This window comes from Trachurus japonicus, chromosome 21 (genome assembly GCF_045865225.1).
Source record: "Trachurus japonicus isolate A0001 chromosome 21, Traja_1.0".
Classification (NCBI taxonomy): domain Eukaryota; kingdom Metazoa; phylum Chordata; class Actinopteri; order Carangiformes; family Carangidae; genus Trachurus; species Trachurus japonicus.
Window position 1 is genome coordinate 9,547,840 of NC_140927.1, and position 21,142 is coordinate 9,568,981.

Sequence of the window (21,142 nt, forward strand, 5' to 3'; positions counted from 1 at the left end):
ACCTCTCTTCTTCACAACTCCACTGTAGTGTAGGGGTTAGGGTGGATGCTTGCCAACCCTAAGGTCACTGGTTCGAATCCAAGGGAAGAGCTCTTGTTATGTTATGTTGAATTCTGCTCTCCTCCCCCGCCTTCAATTGGTTACAGGTGTTTGTTATCTCCTTGATTACTCATACCAGTTTGCAGCACATCATCACATTACAATGAATGACAACAGTTTTGAAAGCAGTGTGCTCTCTGTAGCCGAGTGGCAGAGTAAAGGTTTAGTGATCATATGGTCATGGGTTCGATTCCTGCCTCAGTCTTTTCACTTCATTGCTTGACTTTTGATTCCAATTGTTCAGCTGTCATTGGACAGTCTTTGATTCCTCATAGTATAAAGCTCATTGTAACTCAGGTTCTCTGTGGCCATATGGTTAGTGCTCAGCCTGAAATTCACAGACATTTTCATTCTAAGTCATTCAAGCTTGACTCTCAAGCTTTCTTGATGTTGACAGTGTGCAGATCATTAACAGACAACAGTCTCTGCAACTGTGTGTGCACTGTGGCCTAGAGGCAGAGTGGAAGTCTAATGACCATGAGGATGTGGGTTCGATTCTGACCTTGGTCAAACATTTGTATGGTGATCACAGCTTGCACTATTTGCTAATTCTGCAACAGCGTTCAGTTGCTATCAGCAGTCACACCATTTCCATTCTTGGAAATGCTTTTTCTAGTTTATTCTTACTTCTTCCTCCTTTTTACGGTCTTTAACTAGTCCTTCATACTTTGTGCGATTTCAACAATTCATATATCAAAACGTGCAGCTTTTTTTGAACTTTATCGGCATTACTTTTCTCTTTTTAACTATTTATACTTTTTAAAATATTTAACTTTTTCTGCAAATTTTTTCCCATAGGAATGCATTGAAAACGTCTTCAAACTTTTAAAATCTTCTTACTACTTTGAACCTCTAAAACTTCAGCATACTTTCTCCCACAGACTCCATTTGTCTTTTAAATTGTAGACAAACTTTTAATCTATTCACATATTACTCAGCTTATTAATATCTTCAACAGTTTCTGATATGTGGCCGTTTTAAAATCATTAAAATTTTCGACAAAATCCAACTTTATAATGGTTGTGTATTGCGCTTAACGAGCAGGGCTTAGAGTGAGTGACATCATCGTTAGAGTGAGAGGTATCGAAAAAACATCCTGGATTTTTTCTGGATAAATTGCCAGCACGGCCACAAATTAAACTCTAGACACATGATTTCCTCACCGGTTTGTAGCCACACTTGTCGTGTCTCATTTGATGTGCTCAAAACAGCAGACAGACTTACAGAATTGTCTCAATGAGCCTAATTGTGCAGCTAGACCCGCTCCAGTGGCTCATTGACTTCAATATAAAAGTAGGAGCTGTTTTTTTAGAAAAACAGAAATGCCCCCCTTTTCTACCCTGCGACGGCAAGAAAAGTTTTTGCCCTACAAACATTTAATGCACATCAATGTGCTCAGGAAGGTCTCCTTGCCCCAGTAGTCATGGCCACATTCTGATAAGAGGTACGGTTCTCTTTTACTGGGCTGTTTTGGGAAGCTGCACAGAGCTCAAATCTCTCTGCTCTGCTCTGTGTAGTGCAGTTGGTCCAGCTGTAGCAGCCAGCTCGTTATCAAAGTCTATAGATAGAACAGTGCAGGTGCAGCCTGGCCGCTCGTTAAGATGTTTTTAAAAACAGCCCCACACAGACACATGATAAACCAGACTGACAGAGGATGTCCACGCACAAACACAGGCATCACACTCACACAGACAGACACACAGAGACACTCACACACAGTCACACATGCACACATACACAAACAGACACAACACAACACTGTTCCACACAGTAAAATGTAAGCATGGTAGTCACCATGGTAACTTCTGAGGGCAGGCTGCCACGCAGGTGTAATCAATCAGATCATTAGGGAGGGAGGAGTTCTGTGGCACTTATCAACTATTTTACTTTGTGCACATGTACACGCAGACAGAGAGACCGTCAGACTCACACACCCAGACACACACACAGGTTTTCAGCTCAAAATCATCAGGCTCTCAATTATTTTATACTTTTGATGTAAACATCTCCAACAATTCATTTTTTTCTCATGAATTTCAGTTCAGACATTTAACCTTTCCACCTCTATAAACAGTAGTGTAATTACAGGTGGAGCCTAGGATATAGGACGCAGCTTTTAACATGTGTCCTTCCTATCTATCTATCTATCTATCTATCTATCTATCTATCTATCTATCTATCTATCTATCTATCTATCTATCTATCTATCTATCTATCTATCTATCTATCTATTTCTTTTTTCAAACCCTCTTTTTTCTCTTTTTCTTTCTTTCTTTCTTTTACTCCTTCATTTGTATTTTACATAACTTCTTTCTATATTTCCCTCTCTATCCATCCATCCATCTACCTCTTTCTATCTATCATCCCCTTCTCTCTTTTTCTTCTTTCTTTCTTTCTTTCTTTTACCCCATTTCTTTTTACTTATTTGTTTCTTTCTTTCTGTCTTTCTTTCTACTCCTTTTCTCTTTCTTTGTTTCTACCCCATTTCTTTCTTTCTTTCTTTCTTTCTTTCTACCTACCGCTCTCTGTATAACTCTCTCTTTCATTTATCCACCCCAATTTCTTTCCTTCTTTCTTACTACCCCTTTCATTCATTCTCTATTCTCTTCATCTTCTATTATTCTGTTTTTCTTACCTTTTTCTTTCTCTATCTACCCTTCTCTCTGTGTCTTTTTCTTTCTTTCTGTCCTTTTGTTCTTTCTTTCTTTCTTTCTTTCTTTCTTTCTTTCTCCATCTACCCTTCCCATTTTCTTTCTTTCCTTCTGTCCTTTTCTTTCTTTCTTTCTACTCCTTTTCTCTTTCTTTGTTTCTACCCCATTTCTTTCTTTCTTTCTTTCTTTGTACCGCTCTCTGTATATCTCTCTCTTTCATTTATCCACCCCAATTTCTTTTCTCTTTATCTTCTATTATTCTGTTTTTCTTACCCTTTTCTTTCTCTATCTACTCTTCTCTCTGTGTCTTTTTCTTTCTTTCTGTCCTTTTGTTCTTTCTTTCTTTCTACTCCTTTTCTCTTTCTTTGTTTCTACCCCATTTCTTTCTTTCTTTCTTTCTTTGTACCACTCTCTGTATATCTCTCTCTTCCATTTATCCACCCCAATTTCTTTTCTCTTTATCTTCTATTATTCTGTTTTTCTTACCTTTTTCTTTCTCTATCTACTCTTCTCTCTGTGTCTTTTTCTTTCTTTCTGTCCTTTTGTTCTTTCTTTCTTTCTTTCTTTCTTTCTTTCTTTCTCCATCTACCCTTCCCATTTTCTTTCTTTCCTTCTGTCCTTTTCTTTTTTTCTCTCTTCTTTCTTTCAATCTTTCTTTCTTTCTTTCTTCAGCTCATTCAGCATTGCTTTCAGCATTCACACCATTTCCATTCTTGGAAATGTTTTTTCTAGTTATTATTATTATCAAAACGCAGGTAGCCTATTTGGTTCAATTTCGGTTGTGACATCAAGTTACCAGAATATCGAGACAAAGGTCGTGCCCAACATTTGCTAAATTATGCCTGCTGTCAGTTTTCGTTTCTGTATACCGTCTGACATTAGCCAGTCTTTCTGGTTACTTACTTTGATGCCCAGTGCCCGCTGGGACGTCTGGGGATGTGTGTGGAGGGTTTTGCCCTTAAACCAACACTAAGGAACTTTTCAACCTTCATAAAATATTTTCATAACTTTTGTGATGATACATCGACTTACAACAAGTTGAATGACACCTCTGTCATGGCCTGAGGGGGTCTGTATCTCTTTCTCTGGCACTAAGCAACTTTGAGGAGCATGGTAGGAACCCTGCTCTCACTTTTGCGAGTCACAACAAGGAGGGAACAGGAAAAACGGCACTTTAGCAATGGATTATGTTTGTGTTTTCACTTTGAAATGATCCACTGGAAACAGAAACTTAGTTTTGATGTCTTCTGTTAATTTTAATGCAGGATATTTACAGGGCTTCACGCTAGTGTTCATGGGAAATGGAGTCTTCCTTCAGGCAAAACACTACTACTTTGGTCCACAGGCGCCGCCAAACTCAACCAAAACTGAAAGTTCTTTAGTACTGCTTTAAGCTAACCTGCAGGTAACATGAAACATTAGCCTACAATGACCAAATTTTGCACTGGCCATTGTAGTAAATAACTACTGTATTTTCAAAACATCAGAGTGGCTGTCGGCTTGTTACATACCAGTAGGACCTGGTCCATCAGTTTTGTCAGAAAAACTAGGGATAGCTGCATACTGTTGTTGTAATGAGTAGGCTAACATGTCAATTATTCTGGCCAAGAACTTGCTCATGCTTTGTCAAATCAAACCAAAGATATTCAATAAATGGAAAGATACTCCATGAGCGGCTGCTCCAATGATATGAAATGGTATACACTTCCTGTCTCTCTAAATGGGCGTGGCCAACCGTCACCCCACCTCGTCTGTGAACGTGTGTGTGGATTTATGCAATTTTTAGGTAGATGAAAGTGAGATATTTATATTTTCTTATGATAACATTAAATATTTACACTACTAACAGTCATTTTTAGCATGCCAAAAATAATTTAAATCATTTTCGGCCACGCCCCTTTAGAGAGACCAGAGGCAGCTTGGAGTGTATTGATTCCTATGGGACAATTTAATGTGAACACCGATTATGGTCGGGCCTTTCTCCCCACGGTCACTGAAGCAAATTTTGGACTCATTTTTCACAAGCCACATCTCTTCTGAACAGTTTGACACCGAAATGGTAATTTTCAGACGGAGAGATCCGGAGAAAATCCACTTTGTTCCAGACCTGTCTCTGTCTCTACGACACACTCTTGCGAGATTTGGCACCGATCTCCTAGGCAACGTCAAACAAACGGCCGCGAACTCCCGTGAAAATTATTTAAATTATTTTTGGCATGCTAAATATTACTGTTAGTAGTGTAAATATTTAATGTTATCATAAGAAAATATAAATATCTCACTTTCATCTACCTAAAAATTGTATAAATCCACACACACGTTCACAGACGAGGTGGGGTGACGGTTGGCCACGCCCACTTAGAGAGACAGGAAGTGTATACCATTTCATATCATTGGAGCAGCCGCTCATGGAGTATCTTTCCATTTATTTAATATCTTTGCCACGTGACATGCATACAGGAAGCTGACCAAGGGGGCAGTTGTCGGTCTGAGAAGTGAAGCTCACTTCCGCGTTCAAAAAACTGCAATCCCCTCGGATTCCTCTGGGGGCTGGTGTCAGAAGGGAGCATTCCTCATAGACCCCCATGTTAAAATCGCCGACTTTACATCCTCAGTAAACATGTTAAAAGCCTGGTGTCAGAACGTTTTTTCGTCTCAATCGATAGTTTCTACCCCCGCACACACTCTGAGGGGGGTGAATTTTTTTTTAACTCTACCATTTTACTGTTATAAGGTTAAAACTCTGGCCAATTAGGGCGCGGAAACGTTGAGTGACAGGTCCGAGCAGCTCCGTGGACAGCTGCTTCGAGGCCAGTGGGCGGGTTCTCGGCCGGCCAATCCAACATGGCGCTGTTCAGGCCGCCATATTTGAGTCACAAAAACGACTCCCCAAAACCAATGGGTGACGTCACGGACGCTACGTCCATTCTTTTTACAGTCTATGAAGCTGACTCATCATGAAAGGTCTTGGTTTATAAACCGTCTTTGATCAAACTGCTACTTCACTGGCCTTGAATAGCAAGCCAGATGTGAGGTTTGCCCACACAAAACCTGCAGACAAAGGGCACAGCCTCTCCCTGGAAAATTGCCTTAACTATGAATGCGACTAATTCAAAAAAGAAAAGAAAATAGTAATATACTGTAAAAGGCTAGGAAGCAGATACTAAGTATAAAACAACATTAATCTTCAGCTATGTCTGTACTATAGCTGTTAGATAAAGACTACAATCTGGCACATTTTATTTAGTGTAGCTACAATAAGACAATCTTGTCATCATCACAGCCTGAAAATCAAAAAAAAAAATATATATATATATATATATATATTCTATTTTCTCAAGTAAAGTATACAGATATGCTTGTTTCCTTATCTACCGTGTATTTCTCTCCATACTGTAGTTTCCATCTTCTTTTGCTTTCCCTGCTGTCCACACATACTATTCTCCCTATGCATTATTTACTGCTTATTGCTCATGCTTCAAACTGCACATCACAAGAGGTCTCTTCATCCATTACTTCATGTATTCTTGGTCTTTGCACAGCACTTTTTTGTGATTTTATTGATTTTTAGATTTAGGAGCTATCAAGGCCAGCATGCCTGACCCTGACCCTTTAGAATTGATTGTGATTTATAAATGGAAACAGGCGTAGGACGTGCATGCGCACTCCGTTATAAATCTGAAAGCTTTTGTGCGCACGCGTTTTCTGTGTTTCCTCCGTACGCCACCTGTAGTGATCTTTCCTACGCACAGTTTTATAAATGAGGCCCCTGATCTCTGTGGACTTAGCTGCTCCCATCCTCTGTAGTTTCTCCTAGAACATGGACCTTTAGTTTGCAGGTTTTTATCTTTGTTGGTGATCTGGTAATGAAATGTAGCCTAATGGATTTTGTAATGCCGGTACTAACAGTACCCATTGTCATTGTGCCTCCCATATTCATTTGTTCATCCATCTATTCCACTTATCTATGCAGGGTCACCACTCTGTAGCTGGAGTATAGAGACAAATTTTCACACATTCACATTTACAACTATGGGCAATTTAGAGTCACCATTCAACCTAACGTGCACGTCTTTGAACTGTGGGAGGACGGTGGAGCACCGTAGGCACAGGGAGAACATGCTAATTCCAGCTGGAAAGATTATGCTGAATCTAAGTTGGCTACTTGTTCTTTTTTTCCCCTTCTAATTGTGTGCTGTCATTAAAAAAAAAAAAAAAAACTACTCCTCATTTTCTCAGGACTGAAAATGTTGCTATTGCTGCATAGCCAACATTGCTATTAACAGCTGTTGATTTACTAATCTAGATTGTATTATCAATTCTTTGTATGTCTAAGATATATACAGGGTATAATAACGTTTTGTCTTTTTTAACTCGGTGACGGCTCAAGTCAGAATTGCCACCACTCCACAAGAAAAATATAGTCCTTTGTACAGTAATACATTTAATTTGCATTGACAACACTCATCATTTGACTTAAATTGTCCTGCTCCATAGGCATTTTGTACATGAGTATTGCATGAGTAATTCAAAAAATGTGAGAAGAAAGAAGAGACAATACTACAGATTGGGGCATAAAAAAATCTTGGTATTTGCCAGAACTCAACACTCAAAAAAATTCACTTTTTCACCTTTGCTTTCTGACAATATGAAATGACATTTGGAAATGTGAAAACTCCATTATCTGTAATTGCAGTTAAATAAGAGGATTTCATGTGATAATCATGATGTCATGATCCGTATTTGGAGGTATGGCTGCTCAATACCCAATTTGCTGATAGTGGTAGACATGGGTGCTACTTGCTATTTATAGAACCAGGGGTCTAGACCAGCTCTGTGTGGAGAAAGAGGGGATGGTAGGTGACATGAGGTGGTATGAGCCTCTGGGGGTGTGGATGGCTGTGTGTATGGTTATCTGATTAAACATCAGGCTTATGTGTCTAAAGATTGTGTATGTGTGGAGGGGAGAAGCCAACACGAGAGAGAAACAGGAGGGGAGGAGGTGGATTGAGAGCAGAGTTGATGTAATGCAGCCTCTGGCAGCCATAACACAGGTCCTTTGCAGCAGGTCAACATTTGCTGCACAGCTGACTGCATTTCTTAATGTACTTCTTGGCTGCTTCAAATGCTGCATGAATATATCTTTCGTAATTCTTTAGTGTTTGAATCCCCCTTGTTACAGTAAGTTTTGCACTGTCTGACAGATATTGACAACACAAGTTGATAAGGTGTGTTTGTATACAGCTGCCTAATCAATCTTTATTAGGTACCTCTATTTTAGGCAACATAAGACTGCAGTGACATGTTACTGTAGAGATAAATAAAAGATAGAGGATGGAAGTGTGGGTGAACCGGGTCATACACACTGTGGACGTATTCACAGATACACACTAAAAGAGGGAGAAAAATAGCTTTATGGCTTTGACCTTAAAATATGTATGAGCAGCATGGAGATCCAGTAAATGTATTTCTCATCCACTTCTTAGCGTCCTCTATGTATATGGGGAGTGGCTCTCCTGTATCCCAGCAACTGTGCACCAGAGTCAGGCTGGAGAACCGAAAGGTGCCTGGTGGCAAGACCTGGAGGATGAATGTGTTCTTCCTTTGATATTGTGTTTCTCCACTCTGTGCAAAGACGATATACGTGTTTTGCATATGAATGTGTATGTGTGACCATCTCGTCACACTTTCAGTCGTGGCAGACTCATTTGTTGATGCATTTGTGTTGATTACTTCCCGACAATTGGACTTTAATTTTTTGTATGGTGATGGAGAAGGCAAGTGATTCTTAACGATAGGGTGAGGGCATGTGTCAGTTCCCATCCCTCAAACTTCACTTCTACTTTTGAATGTTCTAGTTACTTCTGATATCAAGTTCCACACCAACACCTTTTCATGCATGAATACACCAGATTAGAGTTTATCGTGCATTGATAAGCCAATGCCTTGAATTTCATATGTACTCAGCAATGAATATGAGTGAAAGGTAGTACCTGAAAAGTGAACGGTAGATCTTTGTTTTTGGTTGTCAAAGAGAAAGCTCAAGAAGCACTGCAACATTTGCAAAGATTTCAGTGTTCACTGCTGCATCTAATCTGGACTTAAAAAGGTTATGGGAAATAAAACTGTAGAACTCTAGTAGCTAAATGCTGTGTTTGTGTTGCCTATGCACAATATTCCCAGGAAATGAAATGAAACATTTCAAATACAATCCAAGTCAGATTCCATGGACTGTATGGTTACATATTGTTACTATTATTGTTTACAACTCCATTTGTATGCAAGGCACTCATTGGCCTAAACGTTGTAGCGGAACCCCGCTGCACATGCATTAATGATGTGACAGATATATGTGCATCTGAAGGTCAGGTGCAATTAATTGGTATGCGAGAGCACACACGGACACACACAGACACATAAACACACACGGACCTGCCTTTTTTTCCTTCACTAGATATACTCAACAAACAAAACAAAAAATAAAACATGTCAGTTGCTATCATAGGCACACAGAAGCTGTTGTTTACTACCATATGTATGAATGGGAAATATGTGCACCATGGACACATGAAACGCATGAACAACACAGACATACATAGACTGACTGGCACTTTGTCCTCTGGTTGTTGAAAGTCTGTCTGTGTTGATATTTTTTCTCTGAGACTGCCTAAGACCTCATTCTATTTTTTATTCATTCATTGACTCGCATGATTTTAGCAAAACACAAACAATTCAGACAAACAGGTGTTTGCTCTAGTGATGACTTAGGGGGTGGCTGTATCATTAGTGACTCCTACAGGTGAAAATATTTTATCTTTTCAAATGAATCTAATAGCACTTATGTTGTGCAGGGAGATTTCTTGCTGTAGTAAGTTGCACGTTTTACCTCCTTGGAAGGTCTCACGCAACCCCACAGCTGTTTTGCTTTTTATACTTATGCTCCATTTAAGGGTTTGTAATGCTTTGTTCGGAAATAGATGATAATGATAAAGGTTTAAATTGTTTGATCCCAACATGAACAAGAGTGTTAACAGGTTTGCTGCTTGAAAACAAGTCCAAGTAGCCATTAGTCAGTAAAATTGTTTGCCATGCTTCATTGAAGGTTTTCAGAGAAATTCATGATCTCTCTTTTTTTATTTTTTGGGGCTTTTTTGCCTTTAATTGACAGGATAGGACAGGAAATAGGAGGCAGAGAGGGGGGGGGGGTAGAGGCTGCTCGGCGCGGGATTCGAACCGGGGTCGCCTGCAGTGAGGACTATAGCCTCAACATATGGGGCGGGTGCTCTACCAACTGAGCTAAACACCGCTCCAATTCATGATCTCTTGTTTCAATCTGTACTGTCATTCTTACAGTAATTAACATTACCATGTGGTAGGCTAATGTTTCCATTCAACATTGCTGATGTCCGTGTCTCCACATCCATACAGAGCAGTGAATGATGCACTGCCGGTAAACTAAATATGACTAATTGCAGACAACTGCAGTGGATCTCAAATGTGTGAGAGTGAGAGACAGTGGTGTTTTTGTCTCGTCAGGCCTTGGAATATGAATGTTGAGGCTAGTTCACTTCCAGTACAATACTGATGCGACATGAATAGATGGTACAGTTTCTTTCTCTAATTATGCAGTGGGATTTTAATGGTGTATGTATGTCATAGGAGAATATTGACCATGGTTTTTTTAGGTTTTTGAATTTTCAATAAGCTTTCAGTCAATTGAAACGATACACTCAGATGTTTAAATGTTATGCAAATGGAAATGTGCAATTATAACTATATGTATGGATACATTAGGTTGCAATTATAATTCCTTCCTTTTGTATTAGTACTGGGCTAAAGTAGCATGAGTAAACCTCTTTATTTCAGGTGCAGGACTGTTAGGACATTCAGTTTATACAAGAAAATGTTTTTGCTTTTAGTATTGTAAAAGCTTTTGATTTATTGACAACCTAAATGAATGAAGTGGTGGTCATAAAACTCATTGTTGTCAGCACAATTATCTTGCAAAAACAATAACATTTTTAGGGAATAACAGTTTTACGAAATCACAAGGCTTTGTCTGGATTCACACAGATGAATGTCATAGGGGCAGGCAAAATCATTAAATGATAAAATCATTCAATTATCTGCAAATGTTAAAAAAAAGTTTTTTCTTATTTAATTAAAACATTGTTCTGTATTTTTATCTTGCAGACGGTGCGTCATGGGTTCCCTTTCCAGCCCACTGCATTGGCCTTTGACCCTGTGCAGAAGTTACTGGCAGTCGGCTCAAGATCAGGCGGAGTACGAATGTATCCTTTACTCATCATCCACTTACTTCCTCCCTTCATGTAGTCTGGAGACACATTATAAAAACACACATTGTGTAGATAAACACATATTTATTGTCTACAAATACTGTCCCTGGCAATTACCACTGCTTATTTTTGTACATTATATGAACACTAAAATCTAATTTATCACAGTCTCTATTATCACACACACACAACAGAGTGATGTTTTTGCTGTCAAAAGTTTTTTTCAAGTACAGTATTTACTAACTGTGCCACAGTTATGCTGGTAAGTCCAAGGCTGAATTACTTTCTCAGCCAACACAGCTCTTCACTTAAATGGAAATGTGTAAGTAACTTGAAGGATACAATAGTCACATGTTTTTCACCAGATATCACCTTCTGTTGGCGATGTTAGGTGATGGTAATTGCTGTTACCCATGTGATGAATTAATATCATAAATGAAAACATGGAAAAGGGAGAATGTGTCTATATTGTTTTATATAGGCTTTCATGTACATAGTAATTTTATTCAGTTGTGCTCCTTGTTGTGTGTTCAGTGGTTACTCTCACTGATCTTTGCAACATCTTGTTGAAAGAAATCTAAAAGGAAGTTGAGACCAAAGGGAGGTCAGCTATGTCTGATGAAGCAATGGGATGTTGGTGGTGGCAGTAACAGTTTAGAACCTTTTGAATTAGTGTGTGCACTACCTATAATCATCCCATATGGGGGATCTTTGTTTGGTAGGATAGCAGTTGGTCTCAAGTTGCCTGACACCGCTTTGTATAAATGAATACATTTTAAAGCAACACTATGTAGTTTTTCAACCTTAATATTTAATGTTTCTAACCTCATTTAAGTGGTAGAAAAGCGGTTAATAGGATGAATCGTGTCGCCGGCTGCAACTGTACTATGTAACTTTACTTCCACTGGTAGGAACACGCCGCCACCGTGGTCCTGGTCCATCGCAGCTCCGCCGAGCTCAAGTCCAGTCTCCCTGCTCCTCTCTCCACCCACACACGAGTGCCCTGTGCCTGGCCGCACGGCCAGCCAGCCTCCCTTCCAGAGCTCTGAACGACGGCACCGGTACTGGCAATGGCAACAAATTCATGGAGGCTACGACACAGGTAGCAGACAGTTTCCCTTCTCAACCAGAGTACCAGTACCACTGACCTACATAGTGTTGCTTTAATAATCATATTCAAGTAAGGCATACAATACACAACATGAATGTCAGTATTGTCAGGAGGAATAACAACATTGTTCACAAAGCATGTATTCTTCACAAACCTGTGGCACGGCTATATACTATCCTATCTCCAGGCAGGGGCCTTCCTCTTCAGCCCCTCCTACACCCCTACTGTAATTCTCATCGCTCTTTCCGCCCTGTCATTTTATGTTGCTTGCCTGTCATGTCGCAGGCTCAAAACTGTCCATCCAGCAGCCCATCCCCTGGGTCACTCGGTCATGGGGATGGGCGAAGAAGTGTGATTGCAACCCGGGTGGGAGATTACACTCTTCTAAATACCCAGGCTTTCCAGTTTCCCTGGGAAGCCCTGGTAGCTAACAATTATTGATGCTGCAGCAGCTGCAGTGCTGCTCCTGCAGGGGTGATAGATGGACAGATTGGATGATTTCTGTGCTAAAAGAAACTGAGAAAAAAGAGTTGTGACAGAGGGAGATGTAACATTGTTTGAAGTATTTCAGAGACAGGGAAAGAAATGGAGAATAGGCGGCTGAATGTTGAGGAGAGGGGTAAAGGTGGACAGAGGTGTTTGATGACACAGAGAATAGCTGATGAAGAGACAAATGTGGCTTGGTTACTGATAAGCTCATCTGAAGGCAGATATTTGATACCAATAATACCTCCCACTCCCTGAATATATCACTTTTCTCTCTAGCTCTCTAATGAATGCCTGACTGTAAAGCCAGGCTGAGAGCTCAGCTGGATTGAAGCCCTTGAGTGACTTAGTATTTACATTGACATGCTGCACGTATACCTTCCTCTGCTCCCATGTGGCCTGTCAGTGACTTTGTCTTTCTCTTTCAAATGCGTGCTCTCACGTAATCTTTTTTTCTTTTTCTTATACTTGTCCTCCATTGCCTTCTCAAACCCGTCTACTTTTATTCATTCAATTCACCTTTCTCATGTCCTTCACAGACACTTTTCCCTTTTCTTCTCAGGGCTTTGAACATCTGTTTGTTATCTTCTGACATGGTCTATCTTAGTTTTTTTCTTCTGTTGCATTTTTTTAATGCATCTCTCCTCTCCATGTCCCCCCCTTTTGCAGCTATATTAGTGCTGTCCATAGTGGTAACCACAGTAGGAATCTATCATTCTCCATTTCTACTTCATAATAATTATCTGCTGCACACAGAACCTACTAGAGATATCTCACAATTTCACCTGTCTGCTGTCACTCATATCATACATCAGCCTCTTCTACTGGTGCACCAGTATTTGGTAGACAAATATATTTTTTGTTTTAGTAAAGAAATCTGTTTTCACCTTCTGGTTCTTAAAGTTAAACATTCAGATGACACTATTGATTTGTGTGGCACTGCGGTTATGTGTGCTCTCTGTGGGTGGTGCCTGTGCAGGCACGAGTGAGAGGGTATGTGTGTGTCTGTATAGGCAGAGGAGTGATCAATATATCTGAGTTTCCATGGAGGCTTGTTGTTTTGTTAGAAAACATTTTGCTCTCTTCTGCCCATGCAACTGAAACATTAGAATTACACTCTCCTCCAGTTGAGGTCTTGTTTTGGTTGTTGATTCTACTGCAGCTGTTTATCTAATGAACTGAGCTAGACTATGAGCACAAGTGAACTGCTCTAAGTGGAGGGGTGAACACACCAAAGGTGCATTTGAGATCTGATCATCAGGTTTGGAGGTGGTCTAGGTCACAGTCTTTTAGAAGTGATGGGCAACACTAGCCATTTGTTTTTGATATCCTGTTCGTAAAGTCACCATAATATAAGAATTAAAATATCCTATTTAGTTGTAAAACTAAATTTCATTGTAAAGCTGTGGAAAGCACAGATATTCTCTCTCACAAACATGTAAACTCTGGATCTGCCTGTCAGATTGTCTTAAAATAACAACACTCACATACATATTAGTGTTGTTTATGGCGGCCTGTTTTAATTTTAGTTGTAGTCTAGTCTTTGTGTCAAACTGTCATTTTATTTTTTATTAGTTTTAGTCACATTCATGCTCTTTTTTGTTTTGTCAAGTTTTAGTCGACTAAAACTCTGAGCATTTTAGTCTTATTTTAGTCAGAATAACCCATGACTATTTTCGTCTATAGTTTTAGTCGACAAAAACTGATGATGATATTTCGGCATAATTTTCGTCGACGAAAGCAACACAAATATTTACATATGGAGGTGGGAACTGAGATCCCATCACAAATCGTCACTTGAACAAGGTATTTTAATCCCAGATATAAACTGAAGTAGGCTGTTTAAGAGATGTTGACCTGAGATCAGATCACCTGAGATTCACGTTAATGCCACGTCTGAAGAGGGCAAGAGATACAGTATGCTCTGTTTGAACCATGTCTTTAAATTCTTGGCTGTGTGCTGTTTAACACAGATTGATATGGCGCACGGGGTGAGGTGGCATAGGGCTTTGTTGTCAAAGGAGATCAAAATGCTTAAGCTTATTATGATCACGGTGCAGTGTAAGGTAAAGAAGAGTGCTTTTTTTGTATGATGTAATCTTAGACTTACTGGTAATGTACAGTACAACTGAAAAATAAAAGGGAGGGTTGGCTTGTTTTAAAAGCTAAATTATGCCTGATACCACATGTATAATTTGTATTTAGAGTCAGTATTGTGTCTGAATCGTGCTGTATATTTTGCTGCACAATTAGGAAGTAGGAAGTAAAATCAACAGCAAAATACTAGACTGAAAAAAAGAAAAAATATCTGCACTTTTGCTTAAGATTGCTATGTTGTTGTTGCTTTTGTCCACTTCTTTATCTGAAAATGTAGTTGAGTCAAAGTGGTTCCATGTATTGTGCATATTTAGGATTCTCTAAAATAAATGTTGCCTTTCTGCTGCAGAAAAAGAGTGGAGGAAGGAAACAGGTGGAGAACAATAGAGTTATACAGTAAGACAGAAGAAAGACAAAGAAGGTGATAGAGCATTGAGAAAGGGGAAGACAGTAGGGTTTATTGTTGAGATGTGACAAACAGGCATTACAACAAGTGGTTGAAGAGAGTAGGGTGGGCAGAAGAGCATCTGCATGATAATGACATAAATAAAACATCTCACAGTATGTGAAGTAATAACAGCACCAAGGGTTTTGTAGCACTGAATGCCCATAACATTGCTATATGTGAAGATGTTGGCAGTACCCAAATAAGAAATAGAATTTACTGTAGAAAAGAATAACCTACTATGAACTTTAAGTAGCTTCCAGATGTGACCCTCTTTTTTAAACACCCACCCACTGTTATAATGTGTATTGTGTGCCTGTGTGTGAAATAAATCAATTCAATTTAGCAAGATAATAAATAAATAAACATAAAAGTTTGTATTTACGGTATTCACTATTCTGCTCACAAGTGTTTTAACTGTAGCACTGTCTTTTCTTGTTAAGTGTAATGTTTTCCATGAAAACAAAAAAAGTAAATGTATGACATCATGGTCTATTTTTAGCACAATATACATCTTGTTCCACACTAACAAAGTTATCCATGATTGAAACAGCAGCAGAGCCAGTCAGATCTGATGATTATTTTCCCATCTGTATCCGGTCCCTCCACTAAACCTGTAGCCCCTTCCTCCTACACAGTATTTCCTGGCATTATTAAGAAAAACAAAAAGTAAGCAATCACATCTGATAACCCACAGTATGTGTTATGTATTATATTATCAATGCAGTTTCTTTTGCAATTCTTCAATAACAAATCACTCTTTTCATAAAATTGCATCCCATGTGCAGTCATGATTTTCCAACAGATGGAGAGAACTTAAACTCTTCATAATCATTGAACAGTGAAGGTGCATGATATGTATACACTTCTTGTTGTACAGTGCTTTGGACATGTGTGCAGTGTGTTTTAGTTCCACATATTCACCATAAACGGCTGAGGTAAAGGGCCTGGTCCTGCTCTGGTGAATGATGCATATTGACGATGTCATAAGGGTTGACGCAGTGGGTTGGCAATGAGGTTGTCTGCAGTGGGCTCCTAGGACACTCCTCCCCCTGCCTGGGACAAGAGTACCTAGATATGCTAAGATTTGGTTTATTGAGAGCATTTGACAAGTGTGTGCATCGATTTGTGTATCTCTTCTCTTTGTCTGTGCCTATCTGTGCGTCTGCTGAGTGTGCATCCATGCGTGCCATTTACCTGTGGCAGTGTTGTTGGTGTGTCTGTGCATGAATGTATTTGTGTGCATGCACAGTTTTACTCCTTATTGGATTGTGTATTGGCACAGTGGAAGTGGATGTAGTTTCAATAAAGGGTTCAGTTAATGGAATTGTCCAGAGTCTGATAGACAGTCACTTCTCATAACAGTCAATCAGATCGAAGAACAGGAGAGCAAGAATGAGGTGAGAGATGGCAAGAGAAATGGGAAACAGTGACTGCGTTTACATGCACTTCAGTACCCCGATTTCAATCGGGTTTTTTAAGTACCCCGATTATTGATCAAATTCGGGGTATGGTGTTTACATGAAGTTAGAGAAACCTGGTTATTCAGTATCCCTGTATACATGATAAATACAGTATCCCGGTTTCTGATTACTGCGTCTTACGTGCGTATGTGTGTTTCATTCATGTTTACATGTATTATTTACAACAGGAAGCGCAACTACTAGGAAATATGTAGGTCCGAAAATTTACAAATTAAAAATGCTGCCATGTTATATAACTTAATAAAAGAAAGGTAAATTCAATGCAGACTTATCGGTTCATTGTAAAACATGCATTTATTGATGTAAAAGTAGTGATTTCTGTACACACGTTAGGCGACAGAGCCTCCAGGCAGCACTGCTCCTCCAATACACACATGAAGCTTCACTTTTCATTCAAACAAACTAAGGCAACTGCCACAATTGTTAGATTTCATCAATGAAACCAGCATTTATCTCCTAAAAAGAATTTAACCTGTCAGCAGTAAACCTCTAAAAACCTACGGGTAAGTTAATTAACGACCGTCTTCTCTCCCGAGGTGACGGAGTAGTCTGGCCGGCCGAGCACGTCAGGAGACGGGGTTGCTGCCTCTGTGATGTCCCGGTCACAGCTCACACACGGGGAGCTTCACTCCTCCCAAAAACGTCGTAGCAAACTTGTAAACAGCCGTCATTTGGATAAACCGACCGCACATTGGGGATCTAAACAGTGACTTTCTCGCATGAAAAAAACAAACAAAAAAACTTAATAGTCTCCTCGTCGCTCCAGAATGCGCTCTTGTTGTCGCCGCCATTTTGTACGTAACGTATCTATGGTAACGGTTACGTCAGCTGGCTGAGCAGCTTTCAGATATCGGGGTACTGTGTTTACATGCTCCAGTATCCTGATTTCTTTCGGAGTTCTCCGGGCAGCAAAATCGGGTTTCTCAAAATCGGGATATGAGCTTATCCCAATTTCTGGAATCGGGAAACGGTGTTTACATGCGCAAACACAAATTCGGGGTACTTAAAAAATCCAATTGAAATCGGGGTACTGAAGTGCATGTAAACGCAGTCAATGATGGGAGGGAGGAAGGGAGGAGAAGGGCTTCAGTTTGATATCAACAGCATGTTTCTAACGCATGGGACAGTTTACATTGATCCATGTATCACCTTTTTGAGGTGTTACCTGGCCTGGATGAGATTTCTGTCTGTCAACTTTCAGTGGAATCATATTGTGCTGCTGATATGATCATAACTAGCATTATACCATGGTCTGGGTGAATCCTCGATTCTGATTGGCTGCTGGGTGTCCATTAAAAAGTGATAATGGACACCTATAAAGATGTTCCGGTAAAATAGCCTGATTACGTTCTAAATATTACTGCGCTGGCTCAAACGCTTGTTAGTAACCATGGCAACGGACACTTGGACCAAAACAACTTTTTTTCAGCGCATCACGGCACTGGAGTCTGTAAACACACCAGCGGTAAGAAGTGCACTGGACCTCTGAAAAACTTTGTGTCACGTAACATTTAAGCCGTCACCTCACCTCCCTTCACTGATAAACTATCAGGCTGTAGCAGAGTCACTGACGTTACGCTGCGGTCACAGCGGGTCCCTCTTTTTTTTCTCTTTTATCGCCGACGAGTTTATTAAATAGTCCGCTCGCCTCAGCCGCTTAAAGACGTATGATTTTAACGGTAAAAACAACATTAAATTACAAGTAATTGATTTAATATGTATTTATCTCGTAAGTGACCATGGTATCCACAAGTTTCCGAGCGTCATCTATGGTCAAAACTGGCTTCCGGTTTGCCGGTTTGGTGGAATTTTACGTTTACGTTTCCATGGTTTTCAGGCGTTGTCATAGTTGCGGTAAACGCATGGATCTATTAACGCTGGCTTTTAACACAGATGTCAATTTGTGTGATATCCACTGTTAAAAGCTGCTGTGATGATCCATGCGTTTTACAGATGGAAAAAAAAAAAAAATCCATGCATTTACCGCGGCTACTGAAACCATGGAAACGTAAACATAACATTCCAAAACCGGCAAAACAGGCTACGTTTTTGACGTTCGGAAAAAGGTGGATAAGCGGGATAATGCCCTTCGAGGTGTCCGATTATCAGAGATTAATGGATTTCGCGGAGGACGGTTCACGCCTCTGCGTCGTCCATTAATTTCTGATAATGGACACCTCGTCGGGCATTATCCCTTACTTATACAACAGTTAGTTCCGACCGGTCCCAACCGAGCAATTTGATTGGACAAGAGACGTTCCATGAGTGCTGATATACAGTATAACAGCACTGCGACTTTTTACGGACGTTATCACTCCGCTGTTCAGCAGTGGACAGGAGCTAAGTCAGAGCCACGCTCCCCTTACAGAATATCACACTCGAGGTCGTGCTGTTGTAGGCTACTGTATATCAGCACGGTGTGATTATCTGCGACCGAATCACAGCCGTGCTGATATACAGTACAACAGCACTCCCTCTCGTGTGATATTGCTTAATTATTTAAAGTGTGATTAATACCAAGAATTTTTATGTATTTCATCCCACCAAAATCCAGATCCTTCATTAGCACCGGTTTAATTGTTTTCAAATGACAATACAATGCATCACGACATGGTGGTAGACTGTCACAGGTAGGGATGTATCGTTAGGATTTTATCAATACCGATAGGCTACTTATCGCTACTCTTATCGATACTATACAACATGTAATTTAGTGTAAAAAAATAAAGAAGTACTGTAGGTAGGCAGTAGCCTCGTAAACCAGCCTCTCGCGGAAATGCATTTCATTTCATTTCTCGGGAGAGTCTGGCCTCATCCCCATTCTAAACGTTTGGACTGAAACCCTCAGAAGGCCGAGCCAATCAGCTTCGCCCACTGTGATTGACACAGCACGTTGGCCATTCAGGGACCGACTGGTGCAAAGCCCCGTCACTACACCAACTTGCTGATTGGCTGAATGGGGTTGTCTGTCAATGCTACTACCAAAGATATTAAACTGTCTTTGCTACTACTCCCACCCAGCTCCCGCCCACCCCAAACGCTTAGAGGGGGGATGAGGCCAGACTCTCCCGAGAAATGAAATGAAATGCATTTCCGCGAGAGGCTGGTTTACGAGGCTAGGTAGGCAGCATACTGTCCATGTAATGCAGCTTGGACAGAACAGAAGCTATGTATTAGTTAGGACTAGGCAACCTGCAGTGAGAGGGATTAGGCAGCTGTACATCTACTGTACATATCTGTCATCATGATAAAATAAGATCTCCTCTAATTTAGCTTTTTTACTCTTAAAGTTTTATTGCTCGGACTCACAGTTCACGTCAGCTCAGGTGATCTGCAGGTTATTGTTTCACTTCACTGCTCCGACGCTGCGCCCCGTGTGTGCGTCTGTGTACAGCGCTCACACACAGACACACACTGTAAATGTAACGCTGTAACTGTAAAGCCTTAGTACATGTTCCTCACGCCGTAGACCAGCCAATATATCAGTCGTGTTATTGCAAATGACATGAGCAGCTCCGTGTTTTTAGTCAGAGTTTTCCCCTCTGCTTTCGTACCGAAGTAACATCATGTCGCTCTGCCTCCACACTGCTCCTCACAGCAGCAGACATGATGCTGCTGGAGCCTCCTCTGTCTCCAACACTAATGAAAGTACTTTGCTGGGTGTCCGGTGCAAGGCTTTAAACACATGATGACCCGACACAGGCAAACTGACTGGGTCAGACTCTCAGATTCTCATGAACCGCGTGTTCACCGTCACTTTAGCTGCCACTTCCTCTAATTTTCTCCCTCTTTTCCAACTTTCACTTTTTCCTTCTTCCCTTTAACTTTAGCTGCTGCAGCTCAAACAAACTATACACACTCACAACAGGAGGCGGTGTGTCAGACAGACGGCAGACTGACAGGCTGCTGTCCCGTTAATTTCGGCAGTGTCACAATTACGCTACGGTTAGGCAGTCGTTCAAAAAGTACTGATAATAGTATTGTTTGTCCAGAATCTTAATGGTGCCCTGGTACGGAACCAATTAGGAACTGGGACCAAAAAATACTGGTCCTCGGTATACACCCCTAGTCACAGGTCATGCTTCTGAACTTACCTTAATGTAAGACAGGCCATGACCCACTCAACCAAATGGGTCTGTCAGTATAAAATCAGTTGCCAGATTGTTAGGTATACTGGAGGTATTAAGCGTCACAATGACCTAATGGTCATTTCAGGTCAAATTGACTCCTGGATTTATTGCATAATTTCTAGCAAGTTGTATTCATCAACACTCTGTGGCCAGTTTAATAACACTGGAAAATTATACCATACACGTTGTTCTCAACTAGGGATGTCCTGATCACAATTGATTTTGAGTATCTGCCGATACCGAGTCCCGATCCGATACTTTGGCAATGCAGTAAAAAAAAAAATTTTGTAGATTAACTGTACTGTATCATCCCACTATTTTTCTGTTCTCTGTGTTCTACTA

At 40.3% G+C, this 21,142-nt stretch overlaps 1 protein-coding gene across 16 annotated transcripts in view; it reads left to right on the top strand.

Moving 5' to 3' along the window:
• Nucleotides 1-21,142, top strand: part of stxbp5l (syntaxin binding protein 5L) — a 202,777-nt gene that overhangs the window by 28,735 nt on the left and 152,900 nt on the right. For all 16 annotated transcript variants that reach the window (XM_085765857.1, XM_085765841.1, XM_085765854.1 and 13 more), the window contains exon 2: nucleotides 10,944-11,041. In XM_085765857.1, the coding sequence (XP_085621983.1) occupies nucleotides 10,944-11,041 (98 nt within the window). The remainder of the gene's footprint in view (nucleotides 1-10,943; nucleotides 11,042-21,142) is intronic.